Below are 24,900 nucleotides of genomic sequence, written 5' to 3'. Positions count from 1 at the left end.
ATTGATGACGTGGCAGGAATGGAGTTTCGCTGTGATTGGTTAGAACCTGCAATGAAGAAAATGTGAGGTGGTGGTGGGTGCCCATGACAGCCACTCCGACGCTCAAGTTAGTATCTTGAAGTTTAGAAAGAGAGGAAACAAGATATCAATTTTAATTCAAATGAATAGATAGAGTTCAATGGATGTTCTCGGTAACAGAACCAAATGGTGTTACTGAGATTAGATTGATGACGTGGCAGGAATGGAGTTTCGCTGTGATTGGTTAGAACCTGCAATGAAGAAAATGTGAGGTGGTGGTGGGTGCCCATGACAGCCACTCCGACGCTCAAGTCAGTATCTTGAAGAGTAAAGGGAATGCGATGAATTGTTTAGAACTTTAGTGTTAGAGAATAGCGTACCTTTACTTTTGTGGTCCTCCTCCTTTTATACTGTAAGTGGATAGAAATGAATATGGTATTTTTCGGTAATCCAGCGGTGATATGACCGGCTGCTTGATATGTCGTATCGCCAACTACCAAATTGATAATCCCGTGATTTCAGGTATAATGGGAATACGCTAGGTTGTTCCTACTAATGGTAACTTCCTATTAAGACTCGCCTTACAGAGGGATGGAGCGAGTTTTGATGAAGATCTGGGTGTTACAGTGTCCGGATCTTCCTTTCTTAATTTGGTCCGCGTTTCTTACACATCAAGTAATTGCTACGTGTGTTTATCTCATAGAGTCAATTCATAACTTGTTTTTGAGCGATTGTTATATATGACCAGTAAGTATAATTTTTAGAATCAATCTATAAAATATAGAGATTAATTTTAATTAAAAATATAAAATTTAAATTAAGAAATTATTTTATAATCAAATAAAACTTAATAAAATAAATTTAAAATATAGAAATTAAAATGTAGCTTTTATTAAATATTATGAAATCAATGTGTTAGAATAAAATTTTATTAACAGTATAAAAGTATAAAATTTTTTTTATTACAAATTAAAATATAAAATTCTACATAAAAAATATATTAAATCACATAATAATTTTTTATAATATTTTTTTTATAATTATCCCTTAATTTTAACATATCATAGTTTATCATATTGTTAACAATTACATGATAAATATGAGAAAAAGTTCATATTTATATTTAATTACACAAAAAGCCCTAAAAGGTAAGTCCACCGACGTTCGTTCTTTCTTATTTATTTTTGGGTAAAGAGTGGTTTTCAAAAACCAAAGCCGACGCGAAGCGGCAAAAGCCCTATAGGAAACTAGGAATTATAAGAACAGGTGTATATCCCGTGACAGAATTCATGACGTGGCAGTCACTAAGAACTCCAAGAACGCTGTGGCACCTACAAAACAATGCGGCCGCTTGACGCAAACTAGCAAAAGCGTAATTAATTGAAATCCCAGGGTCAAATGAGGAATAAAATTTATAATTCATAGCCCGCGTCGCATACAACGCTGCCTGAGTGCCAACTCCACTCTCTCTCTCTCTCTCTCTCTCTCTCTCAACTTTAGCGTTCAATCAGGCAAATTTTGGTGCAAAATTTAGGGATCTGAAGAAAAGCAGAGAGCATGAGTAGGTACCACCATGATCCTAATCCATTCGATGAAGATGAGGTCAATCCCTTCTCGGTAAATTTCCTTCCATGTCTGCCCCCTTCCAGATCTACCTGTGACTTGATTCTCTTGTTGGATTTTATATGTTTCAGTAATGTCATGTATCTGCTTGCTTATTTGATGTTTTCAGTTTTAAATTTGTACAATATGATTTAGTTAAGGTTGGCATATAAATTGATTAACATGAAAATGCTTATTGCTTCAATAATAATTTCTTTTTTTTTTTCTCAACCAATTTTAGATTGATAGCAGGGTAAGAAGGCTATAGAAAGGAGTAGAGTGCAGGGGCGAAACCAGAAAATCTTTATTGAGGGGCCAATTAAGTGTGTCAATTCGGTTAACGAACTCAAATTGTGGTTTCCACAATAGTGATTGAGTTTAATTGAAATTATGAGAAAATAACATTTAACCCAAATCAAAAAGTTCTATCTTGTGAAAATAACCAAACTACAAACTATATATATAGTCATCACTTTTAAAAAGGGTTCATCTCATGACAATAATAAGAGCTATTGGACAAAAAATCTAAACATTTATGATAATTCACATTTATATTCAATAATTTAAATCTTAGATGGTTAAGCTAAATTTTTTTAATTTGCCACAATTATAGTTAGAGGACTAAATTAAATTTATAAAAGTTAATGGTAAATTATAATATAGTTTCTAAAGTTCCTTAAGTATATATTTTTATTATTCTATTTTCACTTTTATGTAATATTATAGATTATTAATAAAAACTTAAAATATGGAAAAAAAAATAAAGCTTTACAATTTAAAACATATACTATTTCATTTTATTTAGAATATGATTAATAAAAAATGAAGTTTTCCAAATACTAACAACATATATATAATCTATAATATTGAGTATAAACATTAAATGAAATATTTTAATATAAATTATTTATATGTGATATTTTATATAATATGAATTTATTTGTAATATAAATATTTATAATATATTAATATTTTTATAAAAAATATAAGATGTATTTAATTTCAATATAAAATTTAAATTAAAGGATTATATGTTTTATTAATAACCGAATTTTATTGATTTAGGAACTATATTTATAAACTTCCAGGCTTGGATAGTGTAACCATGTAAGAAAAATTATAACTGTACAGGGATAAATACTTTATAAGGTCAGCATAATTTTTTAACTTAAACAGCCGTTCTTCTGTGGCAAAATTACTTATTAAATGCTTTTAAGTGCGATTTGAAGGATGGTTGGTTTGGTCTAGTGAATTTAATTCTTGGGTCAGAGGGATGCCAATGGTTTTGTAGACAAAGTATTTGTTTTTATTATTATTTTTAAGATATCTGTTGTTTTGTTTGGATTTTTTGAAGGGGTTCTGTGTGTCGAGGCTACCTGTCCCGTAGCAAATTGGATTGCCAAAAGTCACTATGTTAATATTTTGATGTAATTAGTTATATTCCCGTAACTTATTTAATTCAGAATTTAAATGAAACTTTATTGTGTGCACATAGTTTGAAAGTTGAGTGGTGGATCTTGCCTCTGTGAGGTTACTGGCTAATTAGAAAAGAGGAATGTCAACTAAAATGTCTTAGCAAACTTTGACATGGTTCCTCGGTTGATTACTAATTGAATCGATGCTGCCAAAACTGATGGTTTACTCAGAGCTATATTCTGGTTAGGTAGATGTTCTTTTCTGTATGCCATTGATCCATTTCATCTTCCTAGATCATAGCTGACTGTTTCTGTATGACTTTGTTATTGATGCATTCATGACGACGTAGGCCACAGGCCACAGAAGAAAGCAGCTGATGCTACCAATGGAGGGAACGACATAGCTGGCTGCAATTTAATTGCTTGCATAATTCCTAATTACACACAGCTGACATCAATTAATTGCTAGCATAATTAATAATTAGCAGTGTTTGTGATTTAGTAGTGCTCTCAAATTAGGAACTTTAATTTATAGCACAACTACAGATGTAATCCTCTTTAAAGACAATACCAAGAGAATAAAACCAAGGAGAATTTCTTCTGTAAACTCATAGAGCTAGAGGTATAACTCTAAGGCTCTCTCTTTCCCAATGAGTCTAATGTCTGGAGCTCCCTTTGATGAGTTCTGCGAATAGTTCACCACAGGTTCTCCGTGAGGAAGAAATTGTAACAAAGGAAAGGCTGTTGAGGCAGATATCCCCATACATCACGCTGTGACAAGATCCATAAATCACGAGTATAGCTGACTTGATGTTTATACTTATAAGTGTCTTTGTGCATGTCTGAGTCTATATTTGCTATTGTTCATATGTCATTGTGCTCAAAGGTGCCACTTAATGAGGGTATTTGCAGAATGGTGCTACTGCTCCTGGATCAAAGACACGTACACCTCCTTTGGGACCTGAACCTTCTGGATTTGGGCATGATGCAACGGTGGACATTCCACTTGATACAATGAATGTAATTAGTTTCTCTTTCCTCTTCATTCCCCTATTCCTACTTTTCTTTTCATAAGCTTTTGATTCATCCTTTCTATTAAATAATACAGGATCCAAAGAAGAAGGAGAAAGAGCTTGCAGCTTGGGAAGCAGATCTTAAAAGGAGGGAAAAGGTTATTTTACAATTCTATGATGTAGCACGTATAAGCAAGTCTATCTTGTGGTTTATCATCTTGTAAACATGGTTTCATTTCTGTATCTTGACTAGGGGTGAGCATTCGGTCGGTTCGGTTTAAAACCGAAATTTTGGTATTTATGAAAACCGAACTGAATCGATTTTGGTCAGAAAATGAATCGAATTGAATTGATCTGATTCGGTTTGAATTTTAATAAATTTTTTATTTTTTACACTTTATTTTTAATATTTTAAAATTTAACTGGAATATTTTAACTTTAATATGATCTAATCTCTCTATATTATTGAAAATAATATACTATTATCACTAATCGGTTCAGTTCGGTTTTTTTCAATTTTATTCTAATCAAAACCTAACCGAACTGAAATAATCGAAAATTTTGAAATTAAAAACCAAACCGAACCGAAATGAATAAAAAATTGAATCAAAATTTCAAATTAATTTAGTTCGGTCGGTTTTTTCAGTTTGCTCACCCCTAATCCTGAGTATGATTACTGTCTATTTTAGGTGTTTACATAGTTGATGCTTCAATTTGTGTGAGATATATCTCATATGTTAACTTTAAATCTTGTGTTGGTTTTCACTCATTGGTTTTGTCCTCTGCAGGATATCAAAAGGAGAGAAGATGCTGTTGCAAAAGGTCCGCAATAACATTAAACCCTAGAAGTAGAACATTTGTAGTTTGTATAATTGTATGGATTTGTGAATGTTTAGTTGCTCATTGTTTTCGTGTTCAATTTTGTGTATCAGCTGGTGTCCCTGCAGATGATAAGAACTGGCCTCCATTCTTCCCAATCATCCATCATGATATAGCAAATGAAATACCCGTTCATGCTCAAAGGCTACAGTATTTGGCTTTTGCAAGTTGGTTAGGTATTATTTTTTTCCTCAGATGAAAGTTTAGTGATTGTAATTTTCTGCTGAAATTTTCCTGTGTCTAATGATATTCTTTTTTTACACAAGGAATAATTTGCAAATTCAAAATTTTCTAAGTTATCTTTTATTTGAATTGAGGTGGATATTTGGACTGTAATGTTTTCAAGAGACTGATTTTTGTATAGGGTTCTGTAATGTTTCATTTCTTCACTACCTAGTCTGCAGATTATGGTTTTCAATAATATAATGGCCATGCGAATTATGTTATGGTTTTCAATAATATGTTACAATGTAACTCAATATTTATTATGGGCGAAAAAAATAGTTGATAACCAATTACGGAGTTCAAAACTTAAATGCTCCAATATTTTGTAATTATTTTTAAAATGATTTTTTGTGCTTATATCCTACACAGTATGCATAAAACTCCTAATTCTCTATGACTTTGAATATACAGCTTGATTGTGCTTTCCACAGCTAAATCTGGGTCAAAATCACTTTAAAGTTTTTTTGTTCCTTTTTTCGTGTGAAAAATGACAATTGAACTTCCATCTAGCTGTGGTTTATATTTTTGAATGATTTTGTGCTTAAAACTCATAGTTATCTGACTTTCAATGTCCAACTTGTTTATGCGTGCTAAGAGCTAAATCTCGGTGAAAAAGACTCCTCCTAACTATGTGCTTCCAGTTTATTCATGTTTGATTGTGTGAATTCAGTTTTTTCCCCTTTTCATTTAGAGTTAAAGTGTATAGTTCAATGAAGTCTTGAGAGTCTTCATTTTTTTTTTTATCACTTCAATACATTTCATTCTTGGTTTATTTGTCTTCTCAAATAGTTTGACTTGGATGATTAATCTTTTGTACCATATTCTTTTTCTGGTGCGCACAGAGTTTACTCATTTTACATGTATTCATATCATCTCTGTTGTGTGCATATTTCTTCACAAATGCAAGTTAAAAAAGAACTAATTTTTATGTTCTTTTACCCTTTGGCAACTTCTTTTATGAATCACAGAAATCATTTGAATCCTTTCTGTTGATGATAAGGTTGGAATTTGTGTGCATCTTTCTTCACAAAGAAAGTTAAGCAATACTAATTTTAAGTTCTTTTCCCCTTTGGCAAAATCTTTTATGAATCACAGCATTCCTTTTTGTTGGTGGTATGAAGGCTGGAAATTTTAATGCTTTTACTGTGCTTCTTAACTTAACTGATTAGTAATGAATATAAAAATGAGTTGTTGTTATTAATGTGTTAATTAAAATTTCACATTTCCAACAAATGTATGTATTTGATGCTGTTGTTATTCCTTTTCATTATCATTAAAATAAGGAATACTTAGTGATAATGAAATGAGATGGAAAGGAATGGAAACTGTATTCCCCCTGTTTGAATCCGATCCTAAAGGGTAGTTGTTTGAGTTTCTGTTGTTTGATAAGCCTTATGCCTAGTGTTCATAACTTCATAAAATAAAGGAATATTAATATATGGAAATATTTATTCTCAACGTTGGATTTGCTTCATTTAGAACAATGATATAGCAATCCTGTTTTCCCTTGACATTTTTCCTTTTACCTTCCTATTTTTATAGTCAGAGAGTGGGTTTAAAATCTAACTTCTGTCTTTTCCTTTTTTTTTTTCTTGCCACCACCTCCAATCCCAATATGACTCAAGGCTTTGAAAAATAAATTTTACTTTGGATTTGATCATTGTTTCCCACCATCCACTTCTATTTTCTTCCCATTCTAACAATACTTCAAATTTTAAATGATTGCTGAAGGCATCATAGAACATTAAGGGGTAAGAATTAAGAAATGAGGTGGGGATCTGTAGGATTAGAAAAAATGTTTAAAGCTGTGAAGTCATTGTGGTGGAGTGGAGTTCAGCTTCAGCAATGATGTGTGGTAGACCTGGCAGACGCGAGTGTCTTTGTGAGGTATATAACATGGTGGTTTGGGTGGACTTATGACCCTTGACGCATGGGTGCAGATGGGATAGTGATGTATGATGGTTGTGAAGTGTATGGGATAGTGTCTTTTACTGCTGTTGTTTTGTGGTAGTGACATGCATCTTCTATTTGTGCATTATTTTACTGCTGTTCTCTTTTCAAATAGCTAGTTATGATCAAGATCTGTTTGAAGGTCAAGATCTGTTTGAAGTTTATCGGTTCGTATATTAGCTCACAACTACTATGGAATGATTATTTGTCGTCTTCTGTTTCTGCATTTGCAGGTATTGTTCTTTGTCTTGTCTTTAATGTAATCGCTGTGCTCGTCAATTGGATTAGAGGCGGGGGTAAGCTTTTTCAATTACATCAGCATATTCTTTATAAATAAATCTCCCAGGACTCCAGTGCAATTTGAATTATCTGACGAGGATATTCTGCAGGAGTCAAAATTTTTCTCCTTGCGTCAATCTATGCTCTATCTGGCATTCCTATGTCATATGTGTTATGGTATAGGCCTCTTTATCGTGCAATGAGGCAAGTAATCCTTTCTTTATTTTTATATGATTTATAGTATCCAAAGACATTGATGGTTGAATGCATCTATTTCTAGGGAAAGTCAATATGATGCAACACCATAATCTGACGTTGTTTTCTCACAAGTTTATTGTGCAAGAGATATGGGAGTGGTAATTTGGTGATCCTGTGACCTGTGTGCTTTCTTTATGAGCTTTGGTTTATGCCTTTTTTATGTACAAAGACCTCATCTCCATTTGAGCAGGGAAAATTACAAAAAACAATTATGGCTTTAACTATTTGTTCTACATTCTTTCTACCCACATTGTGTTGCGATGATAGTAATGGGTTTCCATGTTTGACAAAAGAAAGAGAGAAAATGTTCCCCACCCAATAACTTCGCTTAAAAAAAAAGTGTTTCCTAGTTGAACACTTCATATCAAAGTGACAACAAGAAATGGGACTTAAAAAAGAAATTTTAAGCGTAAAGCAAGTGGTTCCCACCTGATAATTTCTCCAAAGGAGTAGGGTTTCCCAATTGAACAGGTCATACGGAAGTGACAAGGAGTGGAACTCAATCTGTGGTAGAATATATGATTGCATTAAGTTGTGACTTATAATCCAATTGCTAGTCTTTGCATCAAACTTGGGAGAAAATTGTTCTGTCCTGCTTTCAGAATGCAAGAATTCAGGCTTCAGCAATTTGAGTGCAAGTCTAATGAAATTTTTATGCTGTGGGAATTTGCGGATTCTAGTTAATCCATAAAGTAGGCTGGCATTTCTAATGCCACAAGACCTGTCTTCTTATTTTGTTTTTCATTTTAAAAACTTGAACTTCTTATTTTAATTTCACAACAATTCCAAGATAAAGTAAGCTTCTGAATAAATCCAAATGCCGATTATTTAAGAGATCATTTCATATTTATTTATTTTTCCTTGTAACTAGGTTAGAAGAAGCATTAGGACCATAGTTACCTAAGGCACCAAGGGTTCTGTACTGCTTAGGGGCAAGTTGCAGGCATGAGCTTGAGTGAGGCAAGGTGCAAAAAATTAAAATAAAGAAAAAATAGTTATAGCTTTTTCGATTGTTACTTGTTAGTCCTTTATTCATCTCAATAATACCAATTTTTATGAAAAATTCCACTTAATCATAGGTCTATAAGAACCACTATTCATTCAAATGTAAATTTCATAACAAGGAGATACAGCACAGGCTGAAGGAACAATGGGTGCCCCACCTACTCTGCACCTCTATGATTAAGATTGTGATCTAGCTTAAGGAATTGAAAGGAATAAAACTATTATGAAAGAAGTTGTATTCGGTGGCATTTTCAATTATAAGGGGAAAAATTAAATATCACTTTCAAGACCATAAATTGCTAATCAATACTAGAACAATAAGTAGACCTTTAATCCCAAACTATTTGGAGTCAGCTGCATGGATTATCTTGGGCAATTCAGCTTTGTTTGAAATCATTATTGCATTAGTATCCTTAAATTTTAAACCTGTAAATGCTGTAATTTCTGTGTATTCCTTTGAAAATGATACAATATTTATACACAAGAAATCCTATAATAATGTATTCGAACTTATGAAAGTATCCCTTAATTATGCTAATGATTATTACATAATTGACTTACTATAATACTCCCCTCAAGTTGGAACATATATGTTTATAATGCCCAACTTGTTACAAATGCAGTCAACCTTAGCCCCATTTAGAGCTTTCGTGAAAATATCACGCAGTTATTCTCCAGTCTTTACATGTCCAGTTGAGATGATCTGCTATTGAATCTTTTCACGAATGAAGTGACAATTGGTTCATTCATGAAAATGAAACACTGGATTAGAGGTGATGTGGAGGGCTGTTTGGTTATCACTCAACTTAGCAGGTGTGAGACCTTAAGACTGACTTCATCAAATAATTGACGTATCCATATTACTTTATATACAGACTAAGCCATAGCTCGATATTTTGATTCAGCATTTGAAAAGAAATCACGTTTTGCTTTTTATTTTTCCATGATATCAAGTTTCTTCCAACAAAAACACAATATCTTGTGGTTGATCTCGTATAAATCTTGGATCCTGCCCCATCTACGTTATGGATAATGGATAGTCTAAATTTATAACAAATAGATTTTTATTTATCTAGTAGTTTCTTTTTAGATTTCCTATTATCTTATCATATTTCTAATTATTTTATCCTAGATCTAATTGTTACTTGTATTAAACTTCTACTTTGATTAGAAGTTCTAGAACCTTCACTATAAAAGGTTTTTATTTTATTCAATAAAAAAAAGTAGATTTATTCTAAGAATTGTGAGATTGAGACTCTTTTCCTTTTTGAGTCTTGAGGTGTTAAGAGCTTCCTCTAACGAGCTCCTTTCATATCAACCTGTGACACGATGAGCAATCCGAGACCATAACAACTTGGTATAAGAGCCTGCTGTCATAGATGTTTCAACAAATCTAGAAGATAAGTTGAATTCATTCTTGTAACAATTTGATGGACGTTTGGATGACTTAGCTTAGCAGATTTCTGAACTAGTTCGAACCTTCAATAGGTTGAACCAAAACTGAGATAGATCGAGTTGTAGCCAATTAAATTTTGGTCAATAAGCAAATGAAAAGATAGAGGTACCTATGGTGTCCCAAAATGACAAACTTGACTTTCCATCATGCGATGACACAAATGGTACATTATCATCTTACATTCTGAGACCTATAAGAGTGGGAGTAGTAGATCGTGTTCTAAAAGAACTTGATTTAGTTTTAAGTGAAGTTGTGTTTGATCTAGACAAGCTTGAGGACAAGCTCTGTTTCGTGAAGGAGGAAAGTGATGGTATGGATAATGGATGGTCTAAATCCAAAACAAACAGATTTTTATTTATCTAGTAGTTTCTTTTCAGATTTCCTATTATCTTATATGATCATGTTTTAATTATTTTATTCTAGATCTAATGGTTGCTTGTATTAGACTTTTACTCTGATTAGAAGTTTTAGAACTTCCACTATAAAAGGAGTTTATTTCATTCAATAAAAATAAATAGATTTATTCTAAGAATTGTGAGATTGAGACTCTCTTTTTTTAGTCTTGAGGTGTTAAGAGCTTCCTCTAATGAGCTCATTTCCTATCAATAATTCCGTAACGCGATCCGCAATCCGAGACCATAAGAATTTGCATCATAAAAACACTCAATAGCTAAGTGCCCATGATTGCTATACAGAAGATTGCATTCTGGTTCACTCTTCAAATGGCACAAAATCTGTCCTAAAGCTTTCTAATGAGCAGTAATGGGGGAGGACATAAACATATTTATAATACTAACAGCGTATGCAATATTTGGATGGGTTATCATAAGATAATTAAACTTGCCAATCAACCTTCTATACATTTCAGGATCATCAAATAGCTCATTATCTCTGTTGCAAGTTGAAGGTTAGGAGCCATTAGTGCACTGCATGGTTTGGCATTTAATTTCCCTGTTTCAGCCAACAGATCAAGAACATACCTCCTCTGGGACAAGAATATACCTTTGTTACACCTTGAAATCTCAATACCCAAAAAATACTTTAACTGGCCTAAATCATTTGTTTGGAATTGAGATTGAAGGAATGATTTGAGAGAGGAGGTGCTCACAAGGTCATTTCCAGTAATGACAATATCATCAACATTGATCACAAGTAAGTTTAGACCATTTTCAGAGTCTTTATAAAATACTGAATGATCAGATATGCTCTTTTTTATACTAAATTATTGTACTATCTCGCTGAATCTTCTAAACCAAGCCCTAGGGCTCTGTTTCAATCCATATAGGGATTTCTAGAGCTTGCACACCTTATCCAACTCCTCTTAAGCAACAAAGCCAGGCGGTTGCTCCATATAAACCTCTTCTTGAAGAGCACCATGAAGGAACGCATCCTTGATGTCTAATTGATGCAAAGGCCAATTATAGGTGGATAACAGAGATGTGAAGAGGCGAAAAGATGCCAATTTGGTTACTAGAGAAAAAATGTCAGAATAATCAATGTCATATGTCTGAGTATACCCTTTGGCAACAAGGCAAGCTTTCAACCTAGCCACAGGACCATCAAGATTCACTTTTAGGGCAACAACCCATTTGCAACCAATTGCTTTCTTACTAGAAGGTAGAGGTACTAGTTCCTAAGTACCATTATCATCTAATGCTACCATTTCTTCTTGCATTGTAACACGCCAACTAGGATGGCATAAGGCTTCCTTAAAAGTTATAGGGACAGTAACAGACTCCAAAGTCGTGGTATGAGGAAGACAAATGATTATAAGACATGAAAGATGAGATGGGATAAGTACACGTATGTTTACTTTTGCGAAGGGCAAAGGTTAGGTCTAAATTAGAAGTAGAAGCGTGAATGGTGGCTGGATCTTCCAACGAAGAAGTTGTTGGTGCATGGCCTGAGTCAATAGTCTCCAATCTCCTGGAATAAACATGAACAACAGGAATAAACATGAACAACAGGAGGACGAACAATTACTGGAATAGATGAACCTATAGGATGGTGAGGCACAAAGACGTATTTGATAGAATATATTACTAAATCATTGTGCTTCCCTTGACTTTCATAAATGGGAGATTGGGAGAAAAAAGGTCTAGACTCAAAAAATGTAACACCAACAGACACAAGATAACGATTAAGATCAAGAGAGAAACATTGATATCCTTTTTAAAGTCTTGAATAACCAAGGAAGACAATTTAAGGGATTTGGGATCTAATTTAGTGAGCTGTGGATGAACATCTCACACAAAATAAGTATAATCAAGTATATGAGGTTCGACAGGAAATAATGACTTGGACGGAAATAAAACAGAGTAAGAAATATCACCATGAAGTACCAAAGAAGGCATTCGATTAATTAAGAAACAAGCTGTAGAGTCTGCATCTGTCCAGAATTCTTTTGGAACTTTCATTTGAAATAGAAGGACTTGAGCTATCTCAAGAAGATGCTGATTTTTTTTGTCGGCAACATAATTTTCAGACGGTGTATCCACACAAGAGAATTGATGAAGCATTTCATTTTGGGTCATGAAGGCCTGAAAGTTTTTTGAAAAATATTCTTTGCCATTGTCACTGTGCAATACCCGCACATGAACATTGAACTAAATTTTAATTTCAGAACAAAAGGCACAAAAAATAGAAAAGAATTTTGGATGATTCTTTGTCAAACACAACAAGATAACATGAGAGTAATCATCAATAAAAATGACAAAATAGTTTAAAGCTAGGCTTAGAGACAATAGGAAACGGATCCCAAATATTAGAATGAAGCAACTCAAAAGGAGATGATGCTCGTATATTCACTCTAGCAATAGAAGGTAAATGATGATGCTTAGCAAACTGACATGACTCACATTCTAAATTTGACAGTGATTGTAATTGTGGACATAATTTTTTCAAGATAGATAATGAAGGATGTCTTAATCGGCAATGAATTTCAAAAGGGGTTGAGACACGAGAACATACGAGAGACTTTTGTACTCGTTGGTCAAGAATGTAGAGACCTCCAGACTCACAACCATGATCAATAATTTGCTTTGTCGCAAGATTCTGAAAAACACAAGGATCTGGAAAGAATAAGACAACAATTCAAATTTTGAGTAAGTTTACCGATAAAAGGTAAATTAAAAGAGTTGAGGTAAACACAAAATAGATGATGAACGCCATAAGAATTTGCAATGTTAGAAAACACTTAATGAGGTTGTATGAGATTGAAAAGAGGATAAAAGATTAGGATTACCCGTTGTGATTTGTAGCACTTGAATCAATGACCCATACAGAAGAAGAGACAAGACAAGAGGTGGGTTTACAGATTTAGTAATGGTAGTGATAGAAGGATTGGTGTGCCTTAATAATTCTTTATATCTAGAAAACCGAGTAAACTCATCTTCAGATATTAAAATATTCTTCTCAGATGATGATGCCATTTGACAACAATATGAATAATAGCACAAAATGATGAGAACAAAATTTAAAAGACCAATGAAAAATCTTCAATAGAATCAGTAGATCAAGAGATAGAATTCCCAAGTGGCAGAATACCCAAACAGTAGCCAAAGGTAAAACCAAAGGTACTAAAGGTAATCACCTTAACCGGAGGACCAAACTTCAAAATAGCACCCAAGGCTACAATACTCGGGCTGAGTTGATGCCAGAAGAGGAGATGGAGCTGTTGGATCTCGCCGGAAAAGGACACATGAGCCGGCGCATGGCGTTGGAGCAAAGAGAGCATAAGGCGCGTGTGGTCACACGCGTGTCGTTCGATTGCCGGACTTGGACAGGAGGCCGATCTTGGGCCGCGATTCTGATTGGTAAGGGTGGTGACTCAAACAACTCACCCTAAACAGGTGATCTAGAGATGACATATTTGAGATCGAAGAAGCGGCTGAAAAAATTTAAACCAACAGGCCCAAGGAGCTACAGATCTGAGACCCAGCTCTGATACCATGTAGATGTTGTAATTTCTGTGTGTATTCTTTTGAAAATGATGCAATATTTATATACAAAAAATCCTATAATCATGTATTCTAACTAAGGAAAGTATCCTTATAATTATGTGAATAATTATCACCATAATTATGTTAATGATTATTACATAATTGACTTGCTATAACAAAACCTTTTGATACTACTTCACCCTGACTCATTCTAGTTCTCTCTCTTTCTCTTCTTATTCATTCTACCACTAACTTACTGCACTTCTGTATTGGGGCAGTTGATGCTCTAAAATGGACATGGTCAAACCATCTTAATTGATGCTTTCAGTTCATCTCCAATGTGCACTACATGCATTCTATAGTGGATATTGTATTCCTAAATTTTATCCGCTTTCATTTTTGTAGAAATCCATCTTAATATCTATATCATACCACAATCATCTTGTAGGTGTATTGTTACTTAAATGTCAACTTTCACTGTCATGAGCACAGTTCTATTCGACTTTTCACTTTGTTAGTGATGGAACTGTTGCACAATATATTTGTCGGAATCCTCCATTTTATCCATCTTGTTTTGACCCATGAATTACATTCTCAATTTGTTATTCCATTCTTCTTATTGGTGGAACTTAAATATTTGAATTGGTTGCATTTTAGTTTAACTCCTTCACTAGTTTCATCAACTAAACTACATCATCTAAATATAATATGCACCATATGTCATCATTCGAATATGACCAATCAACTTTTCTAAGACTGTAGGTGTGAACTTAAAGCTTCTCTATTACGGTTTCGGGTCACGGATCACGTCACTGGATGATAGATGGAGAAGGAGCTCATCAAAGAGAACTGTTAACATCTCGGACTCGTTAATGAGAGAGCTTTAAATCTCATAATTTTAGAAATAAATTCTACTTGCTTTATTAAATAAAAATAAACCTCTTTATGTAGTGGAGGTTCATACAATCATAGTACCTTTAATTAGAGTAGAAGTCCAATACAAACAACGATTAGATAAAGAACTCTTAAGATAAAATAACAGAAATCTAATAACAAACGCGTAAGATAAGATACTAGATATAAGATAATAGATAAATATAATCTGTTTGTTATGGATGTTATGGATTTAATTTGTCTGTTATCCATAACATTATCCCTGGTTTAAAACCTACTTTTATGGGGATTTCTTTTGTAGTCTCTGTCTTTACACCTGTGAATTGCCAATTAAGTCTAGCATTTCAAAAACAAATTTTGTACAAAATTAATTTAATTGAACAACTTATAAATAACTATTAAGATTTTGGACAAACAGATCAATCTAAATCCAAAATAATAACAGAAGCTTGACAAAGTTTGACAAGTTGCACTTGAAACCACATATGTTATCACTAATTCCTTTTCTCATTATCTAGCATTTTTCTGCTTGCCAAAAATTTGATTTAAAATATATATATAAAAAAATTCATTGCAACCATTTAAACTTAACCTTTACCTAGAATCAGTAGAGTTGGAATTTTTAATGAAACTATCAAATATAGAGGGTCTACTTAAATAATTAAAGTAGGGCTAGGTTTCAATTCTTCTGATTTAGGCTTCAATAGCTCATTAGAAGCCTAAGTTCATAGATAATGAAAAGAGTTGCTGGGGCTTGCTATAATTGGCAATGGATTTGCTTCTCTATTGTTTTACTGATTCAAGTTGAGATTTTACCTTGATTTTAAAGGATGTGATTTGTGTCTGTTATGTGACATTTTTGAGATTTTTTACCTGTGCACTTGTCAAATTTTGTAGGTTAACAACAAAAATGCATGTGATAGCAACCAGCCTTCAATATCATACAATATTCTGAACTTATTTTCTTCCCATAAGGAAGTAGTATTAGGCATGCAGATGTTTCTTACAATCTTTAAACTTGCAGGACAGATAGTGCACTGAAGTTTGGCTGGTTTTTCCTGTTTTACCTGGTGAGTTTTGTCTTGCGTCATAATTGCTAATGCATCAACCATCTGATCATTGGATTTTCTGCCTACTCATGCAGGTTCATATTGGATTCTGTATATTTGCTGCTATTGCTCCTCCAATTGTCTTCCATGGGAAGTCACTGACGTAAGTTTTCTCATGTTGCAGTTTGATTTGCATTTGGACAATCTCATGAAAGTTGATTGCTATAATAATTTATTACACGGAAAATTGTCTTTTGTAAACTAATTCTTGTCTATTTTTCTAATTGCAGAGGCATACTTCCAGCAATTGATGTCATCTCTGACCATCTGTTGGTCGGGGTAAGTTGGATGTTATGGGCAATCTGCTACTTTTTTTTTCTCTCATTTTATTATCACTTCAGCATGGCAATTTTATAAAATCAGGCTTGATATTGTTGTAAATGGCAATTTTACTGCTGTATTTTCAAAGATCAGAAAGCTTATCTTTACTTCAATTCTCATTTTACTTTTGGAGAAGTTTCTGTCCCTTTTTTTTTTTCACTTTTCCTCGTACCACATGAGGAAAGTTCTCCCATTTCTTGGAAGACTTGAAGCTTCTTATTTTCTTCACTCTTGGTTTTTGAGGATTATTGCAATATTGATTTAACAATTTGGTTCATAATCATGTCCTTATGGTTTGTAGTTCAGGAATTGTTTCAGTTCATCTAAATATTGAATAAGTGTAGTTTAGGAATATATTTAATTCATCTAAACATCAGAGTAATTTGTACATACAAATGGCTGTAAGTTGGTACAATAATCTGTAGCTATGTGATGTTTCCTGATTAGTAATGCAGTGAAAGTGAATGCTCAGAACAAGGATGGGCAGAAAAATTTTCTTTGGTCATGATTTTCAAGTCTGCATTACAAAAAAGAGTTTGGGCATAGTTTCCTTGCGGGGAAAATCATTGCCAGTGATGGGAAGAAAAAAAAAAGTACCGCTGGATCAACTGGCATTAGTTAACTATTTAGGTAGGAAAAACTTATGGTGCATGCTTCATGATTCATGCCAATGTCCTCTTGTCATCTTTTGGTGTTAATTTTTACAATGTATTTGTAGTTGATTTTGGCAGATTGAGTTCTGCATCTTTGCATTGGATAGTTGAATCTTTTAATATTGTTTGAAGATAAAAGCAATACCTTTTGAAAATGATATAGGATGAATTTTAGTACATGTAGATTTTTAATTATGAGGTGTTATAGGTTCCTTTGGGACATAATGTCATATGGTTTGCTTTCTTCTATAAAGCTTTTGAATGTTTGGGTGCAGCTAATGTTATTTGTTATTCTGGTTATCGTGCAGATTTTCTACTTAGTGGGGTTTGGATTGTTTTGCTTAGAATCTCTTCTTAGCTTGTGGGTTCTTCAGGTTAGATGCAAAATCATTTATTCTTTAACCATCGAGCATGACCAAATCATATTTTATCTTCATCTTACCAAATCAATTATAAAGATTGGATTATTTAACTTCTTTACGTAGCCCTCTTTAGAGATGTTTACGTGGCTGTCTGTCATTGACTGTTGTCTGTTGGCATGGGTGCAGAAAATTTACATGTATTTCAGAGGGCATAAATGAGAAGATAAAGGATTTTGGTGGATCCAATTCAAATTTTAGGTATTGCTGCGTGTCCTTATTATATTCTTTTGTATCTTATTATTGCCATTTCTTCTTGCGACGGTGGTTTAAAGTTTATACAATTAGAGTGCTTTGTGTAATTTTTAAGAACTCCATCTATTAAACTTCAGCACGAATTTATTCTTTTTTTATAGTTAATTTTGCTATTATGTAATATTTCATCTATAAAAGCATTATTATTATTACTATTACTATTATTATTATTATTATTTAAAGAGGAAAAAAATGCCTGGAGCTTGGTTTTTTTCTGTAGTCTTAATTATTATTATTTAGCTAGCTTATATATTAATTAGTTATTTAATTTTAAAAAATATATTAAAGTATTTTTAAAATTAAAAAAAAATATTTTTTTATTAATTTTAATTATTAAGCGTAGTAAAAAAGATACTTTTTAAAATATTTTTAATATAAAAAAATAATTAGTATATATTTTTATAAAATTGAAGATTAATTGATGAGAGATTAAATAATAAAATATTTAAAAATTAAAAATAAAAGAATTAATTAATAAATTATTAAAATTTTTTAATATATTTTTAAAATTAATAGGTTTTCAATAATATAAAATTAAATAATAAATTTTTGATCTAATTTACATATTATATGAATTAACTAATAATTTTTTATAAAAAATTTAAATTAATTTTAATATGAATAAAATAATTTATATATGTTTACAAAATTGAAGATTAATTAATGTGAGATTGAATAATAAAATATTTAAAAATTAAAAATTAAAAAATTAATTAAAAAATTTATTAAAATTTAAGTATTTTTTAAATATATTTTTAAAATCAATAAGTTTTTTATAATATAAAAATTAAATAATAAATCTTTTATAATAATAAAATAAAAATATATTTTGTAAATTAATTAAATAAATATATATTAAAAATGAATTTAATCAATAATAATAAAATTTTTAAAATTATTAATAACAATTTGATAAAATCCAAAATAATAAAAACAATAATTGATTTTTAATTTTTTAATTTTAAGAACACTTTAATTAGTAATAAAAATTAAAACGAAACAATTGAATAAATTTTTTATTTTTTTATCAAATAAAAATGAAAATAGAAAACTATAACGAAAATAAATGCATCAGTAAATCATTTTTTATATTTTTATTTTCCTTTTCTTTTAACGGGCTTATTAGCATTATAAAAAAAAGAAGTTAAAAGGCTTTGCATGCTCTGATGATTTAATACTATTCTTTCTAAAACATGACTAAACCATTGAGTTTCGATTCTATTCAAAACCTAACTATATATATATATTTTTACTCAAAGAATAAATTAAAATCAGTTCAAAATCAATTCAAAATTTTAAGCTTTATGCCTAATTCAGAATTTTAGGCCAATTAAATTTGTAGAGTTATTCAATCGTAAATAAGTTCTCATTTAATATAATATTATTTTTTAATAATAAAAATATTTTTATATAAAAAATTTATTTTTATAATTTTAAAAATTATTTATTATATCAATATATATTTTAAAATTTTTTTATGATAATTAAAATACTAAATTTTTTATTTTTTAAATTATAAATAATAATATTTTATTGTTAAAAGGACCTATTTGCCCTTGACAAAATTAAAGGAGATTAATTAATTTTAAAATTTGAATCAGACTTATTTAATAAAAGTATAAAAATTTAATTGAATTTATTTTTATTAATTTTAATAAATTTATTAGTTGATATTTTAATTTTAAAAAATATATTAAATTTCATATTTTAAAAAATCTATTGATTAATTCTTCATTAATTTTAAATTTATGTTAATATTTAGTTTTTATAATTTTAAAACTCATTAGTTATTCCATAAGCATTTAAAATTTTTTTATAATTTCTAACAGCTAAAATAAATAAATCTACTAATTAATAGATTTTTAAAAACATTAAAAATGTTTTAATTTATTTTTTAAAAAAATTAACTAATATTTTTTTTATAATATATAAACTAAATAATAAAATTTCTTTAATATAATTCTAAAAAGAAATTTCTGTTAGTAATTTATCTTTTTTCTTCTTTTTTTTTAGTGAAATTGATCGCATCCAAGACGAGATTTGATTTGATATATATATTTATATCAAGTTATAGAGAATATCATTGAAAAGAAAATGTCCATGGCCCAAACTACAACATAAATCGAATCTTTAGGGCCCAAAGAATAAAGAGCTCAACTAAAAGCCGATTCCTAAAGATCCATCCACAAGTAATTCGTAACTACCTAAATATACTTTCGAAGAAGCCACTCCTGAATTGCCAGGAAAAAACAAGGGCACCGTTGCCAACAAGAAAATATCAAAAAATAGCTCCTGGAGCCATCAGGAGCAAAGAGAAGAGAGACCCAAGCTTTCCAAAACTAAAAAAGAGCCGCTTGCAACAACTAAGAACTTGCATGCCACATTAACACCTTCAAAGTTTCAAATCTAGAGAGAAAGAACAAGAGCACATACAACACACCAAGCAGGCAACCAAAAGATGTCCTCTCCCAATGAAGCATTACCTGCAAGAGACTAAACCAAAAAGCCCACAAACTATATACAATCCTCATTCGGAAAGGGCGGGAGAAAAACCCACCAGGCAAGGTAGGAAGAGCCGCCCTCGCTCGGAAAGGGCAGGTGCAGCCGCAGGACCAGCAAGGAGAAGGCCTACTAACTTAAAACAAACAAAGAAAAAAAAAACAAGAGGATTCCTCTCTCTAAAAGACTTAGAGAGAGAAGCCTCTTTTGATGATATGAAGACAAAATCTGCAATCATTATGACAAACTCTGTGCAGGTATAGTAATCACATAATGAAAATTTTACATGGTACAATTCCTCTATATGAATTAGTGCATATAATGTAATCCAACAAAAACTGAATAGAAAAATGAATTCAAAATTCATTCTATTAAAGGCTGCAAACCACGTTGACATCCTACCATCAAAGAATTGCTTCAAATTCTGATTCTCAGCCATGGACTTATTCAGGATAAAAATCGATGTCCTTAGGAGGACCTTTTTGAAGTTTATGTTGCAGATCCAATTGCTTTGGTAGTACAAGTTCAGTTCCCTCCCCACTCGTCTGAAAATATCTCTCCAACACCATCTACAACCAGAAAAGGAAAAAAAAAAAAAAAAACTAAAAAATATGCACAACATTCTTCTAATAAGGGAAAATACTATCTCCTTTGCTTACCACAGCTGCATAGGCATCAATGCTCCTTTGCCGAGCACCCTTGCCCAGGCCCCTGAAAGGGTTCCAAGCATAATAATTCAGACTTGTTCAAAATCTATCTGAATTGGCCTTATTTGCCTCAATGCAACAAATAATTCTTACGCGTACCCGAGTGTATACATTTAGATAACAAACAAATAATATTTTAGCCAAAACTATAGTAGGTTATAATACCTACATTTAAATTAATTCTATTCGGTGGGTGTATAAACACTCTGGTGTATGTAAGAAGCTTCTGCATGCCATTATATAACATGCTGCAAGCAAAGTGCATTAACTCTAATTTGACAGTTTCCGATGGTAATGCAACCTCCTTTATCAACAGTACTTAAGCAAGCTAAAGAAAAACTTCTCCGTTCATTGCAATATAAAAATAAGAAGTGCAGTGGAACTTCACATATCATCTCCAATTTATTATGTACATTTAAATTTCCATTCCATTTATTTTGCATGACAATGTCCAAATCATATGACCAACTATTTTAGCCCTTCTATTCAAATTGTTTTGTTTCGTCAATACTCCAAAATCTAAAACTACCATTAAATATAATGTGATGTTAAGTTCTTCAAGGAATTGTATGGTTGATTGACCAATGGGTTTCAATGTTTCATGAGGATAACAAAAGAAACTATTATCAGTTTCATAAATGAATAAAGTCTAAACTGCTTACATCTTCCTTCTTGGTGACTCTGAGATAGCAGAACTAACATGCATCTTCAAAGGCAATGAAAGAGTTTTAAGGGAAAAACTCATTACCCTTGAAACCCCAAATGAATCCCCATAATTCAAAATTTCATAGATAAAGATTAACTTATGACTAATGACTATTCAATATAAAAAATTTCCACTAAAATGTAATGCTCACATGTTGATCATGCGGTAAGTAGCTTCTGTTGATGTCCCATGTTCATCCTGCAGAAATACTCGCCAACCCCTAAAATTAAAAAATGGAGATTAATTATTAATAATTATCAGCAAAAACCAACAATTCAATGAAGAGTAATACATTCAGAATAAAAGAACATAAATAGAATGAATACAATCTTCATCCAAATTAAAGGATCACAAACAGACTGGATGAATATGATCTTGAAGAAAACTTCTTAATCAACAGAAAGATATAAAATGGACTTCTAATTATATATTCTTTTCTCTATAACAGTGAAATTCAAATAGGGTGAGATCTTTAGAGTTTGTTTGAAAATGAAGTTCAAATTTTTTTTAAACACCGTTTTAGATACTTCTAGAAAAATTACTTTTTGAACACTCATAAATAAAACATAACAAAAAAGATAACAGATAATTTTGATTGCCTTAATATAGCATATACAAGGTGATAGTTTTCTCAATTTGATATTACTATCTAAGCTACTAGCAATGTACAATATTGAAAATATACATTTTAATTTAACTTTAAAACAACAAAATATGTTTTTCATAAAGTTCTCTCGAATTTTTTTTTTTTGGGTCCTTCCATCTGTAATATCAAATTCAGTTTTATAGTAAAAAATGAATAAATGATGGGAACAAAGAAATTAATAAAGGAAAATAGAGATAACAAGGTTAAGGTCCACCTTTCAGCTGCTCGAACAGCAAGCCTTCCAGCAACACTACGAACCTTGTTGGATTGAGGAGTCTCCTTTCCATCCCAAGATTTAGGAAGCCCAATGATAAACTCATCTACCTCCTACACTTTCTCACTTACGCAAATCAATGGAAAAGAAGAGTGACTTTTCTTTTGTGTGTGTAAGGAAGAAACTTTAACCTCATTTTCAGCAATTTCAAGAAGCCCAAGCTCAAGCTTTTGCCCTCGCAACTCCAAAACCTGAATACTATGCGAATCAAATTAAACCTAGAATTTCACATAAAAGAAAGAAGAAAAGGGGAAAAAACAAAGCTAATTACCATGAGAGGACGAACAGAGAAGCCCTTGCTAAGGGCAAGGCCAGTTCGAGACAAACCCAAGTCTACTCCTAAACTGAATCCTCCTCTCCACTGTGGATCATTCTTCCGACGAAGGGCATTTGGGGGAATTTCTTCTATGGGCAGCACTGCCCTTAATCTTGAGTGATGATTGCAGGCTTTAGGTGATGGTAATCGGAGAAAAGAAGGGACATTTTTGAGGTTTGGAAGAGCATAAGTGCTCAAAGAGTAGAAGTCCATTAATGGAACAAACGAGCTCTGTATTGAACACATTTTAAAAGGAGTAAATCTGAGCTTCACTGTTGGTATTTGCTGCGAAAGAGGATAAGTTCCAATAGTCGAAATTGGGGATATCTGGGGCAGGCCTGATGGTTGCTCCCTTCTGCATATAAAGAATTACCCCCTTCTCTCTCTCTCTATCTCTCTGTACAGTAATTAGGCCTAACAATGTTGGACTTGAATATTCCTAAGGTACAAAGAATTCCCCTTTTTAACAAAGAAACCCTAGCAGGCAGATGTTTATCTAAGCCTCCTCTTCGACAATTGATTGCCTTTTCAAAGTTATAGTAATATGATAGTGTTCAGTAATTGCATAATCATCAAGTCTACAGAAGACTAAAAGCTTGATCTTCAATTCACTGCAAAAACAACTTCAGTCAAGCATTAAGGAAACTTTAGCATGAAGAATTCATTACCTAAAAAACATATGCATCATGAACCACAGATACACATCTTAGAATAAAGTGGAAAGGAAAGTGCATTTTTTGTCACTAGGGTTTTTGTGAGGCGGAATTCCTACTGAAGTAGGATGTGAGTTGTCATCCTAATTTTAACGTAAATTACATTAAAAAAAAAAAGAAATTTTTTATTTAGTCCTGTAATACTGAGAAACTCATTAATGAGTCTTTTTAACATCGAACAAAAAGTACAAATTGCTTTAACTAATTTTGATCTAATGGTCAAGAATAAAAAGTATTTAAAATTAAATGTTAGGAATTAGAGGTATTAAAATTAAAATTTATTTTTATTTTCTTTGTTTTTCTTTTTTTAACTGAATCGAAATACTATTTTAATTAAAATAAAAGAAACCATTAAAATTTTAAAATTAAAAGTGAATGAAGTTGAAATTTAATAGAAATTAATATTTTGCAAGAAAATTTGAGCAACTAAAAATTGCTTAAAATCTTAATTTCAAAATCATAAATTTAAATTAATTTTTTTTTTTCAAATTGTCTGCATAACATATACTATTTACATTACTAACATTTTAATCTATTTTCAAAATCAACTAATTAAGGGACTAACTATTGAATTTTTATAGAAAATTGATGTGGTCAAAAGTAGAATTGTATTGTAATTGGCTGAACTTGTAAAAAAGAGAACGGGAGGAGATGGGTATCTGATAGAACCAAATTTAGACCATTTTATCATGTTGTTATTAATGTTAATTTACACTTTTTCTGTTTAATTTTGTGGTTTTGATATTATTTTGTAGAAAATAGTGTAAAGAGGTAGTTTGGTGAAAATGCTCTTAAAACTGCCTAAAAAGGGACAAAGGAGAACAAACTTGTTGTCCAAGTCAAGTTGCAGCTAAAGTGAAGATAAATAAGGAAAGTGGTAAATAAAGAAAGTATATTCAACAGAGTAATTTGAAATTTAAATTTCAAATCTTCAAGAAATTTTTCCCTTATTCAAAAAGTCAAATATCAAGAAGATGCACATTCAAAATTCAAAATTCAAAATTCAGCTTGTTTAGGAAGCCAAATTTCAAGAAGACATACTTGCCCTCCCAAGTAATCAAGACATACTTGCCTCCCAAGTAATCAAGATTCAAAATTCAAAATTCAAAAGAAGGCTCCCCCTCATCAAGGAGACCTAGGGCAACACTTTCAACTATAAAAAGACACATAAGGAGCCTCCCCATGCCTTTTCTACTCTCCCTTGGACACACATATGAGATTGCAAGTGGTCACATCTCTTCTTCATCTCTTTCTTTATTTTTGGTTTTGTTTCAGCCATGAGTGGCTGAAACCTTTTTTTTCTAGTTGAAGATTATGTGAAACTTTAGTTGTTTTATGGATTGGGAG

The 24,900-nt window shown here is 31.7% G+C and overlaps 2 protein-coding genes across 3 annotated transcripts; one reads left to right on the top strand and one right to left on the bottom strand.

Moving 5' to 3' along the window:
* Positions 1–1,461: 1,461 nt before the first annotated feature.
* LOC110605205 (secretory carrier-associated membrane protein 4) lies at positions 1,462–17,849 on the top strand. Its single transcript, XM_021743600.2, has 12 exons — positions 1,462–1,635; positions 3,948–4,055; positions 4,144–4,206; positions 4,837–4,870; positions 4,981–5,103; positions 7,336–7,398; positions 7,492–7,585; positions 15,960–16,005; positions 16,080–16,147; positions 16,275–16,323; positions 17,327–17,392; positions 17,567–17,849. The coding sequence occupies exons 1-12, from the start codon at positions 1,576–1,578 to the stop codon at positions 17,597–17,599; spliced, it is 807 nt and encodes a 268-aa protein (XP_021599292.1). The 5' UTR covers positions 1,462–1,575; the 3' UTR covers positions 17,600–17,849.
* A 1,882-nt stretch (positions 17,850–19,731) lies between these two features.
* On the bottom strand, positions 19,732–23,629 carry LOC110605683 (putative pre-16S rRNA nuclease). 2 transcript variants are annotated; one of them, XM_021744331.2, is made up of 6 exons: positions 22,796–23,624; positions 22,656–22,715; positions 22,465–22,577; positions 21,756–21,824; positions 20,851–20,902; positions 20,432–20,760 (listed from the first exon to the last, which is right to left on the bottom strand). In XM_021744331.2, the coding sequence occupies exons 1-6, from the start codon at positions 23,084–23,086 to the stop codon at positions 20,635–20,637; spliced, it is 711 nt and encodes a 236-aa protein (XP_021600023.1). In that variant the 5' UTR covers positions 23,087–23,624; the 3' UTR covers positions 20,432–20,634. The 2 variants fall into 2 exon arrangements, with proteins under 2 accessions (XP_021600022.1, XP_021600023.1); XM_021744330.2 differs by lacking the exon at positions 20,851–20,902 and having other exon boundaries at positions 19,732–20,760; positions 22,796–23,629.
* Positions 23,630–24,900: the final 1,271 nt, after the last annotated feature.

Source organism: Manihot esculenta, chromosome 17 (assembly GCF_001659605.2).
Source record: "Manihot esculenta cultivar AM560-2 chromosome 17, M.esculenta_v8, whole genome shotgun sequence".
Lineage (NCBI taxonomy): Eukaryota > Viridiplantae > Streptophyta > Magnoliopsida > Malpighiales > Euphorbiaceae > Manihot > Manihot esculenta.
The sequence above is the reverse complement of the archived record's forward strand: the minus strand, read 5'-3'. Positions and strand labels throughout refer to the sequence as shown.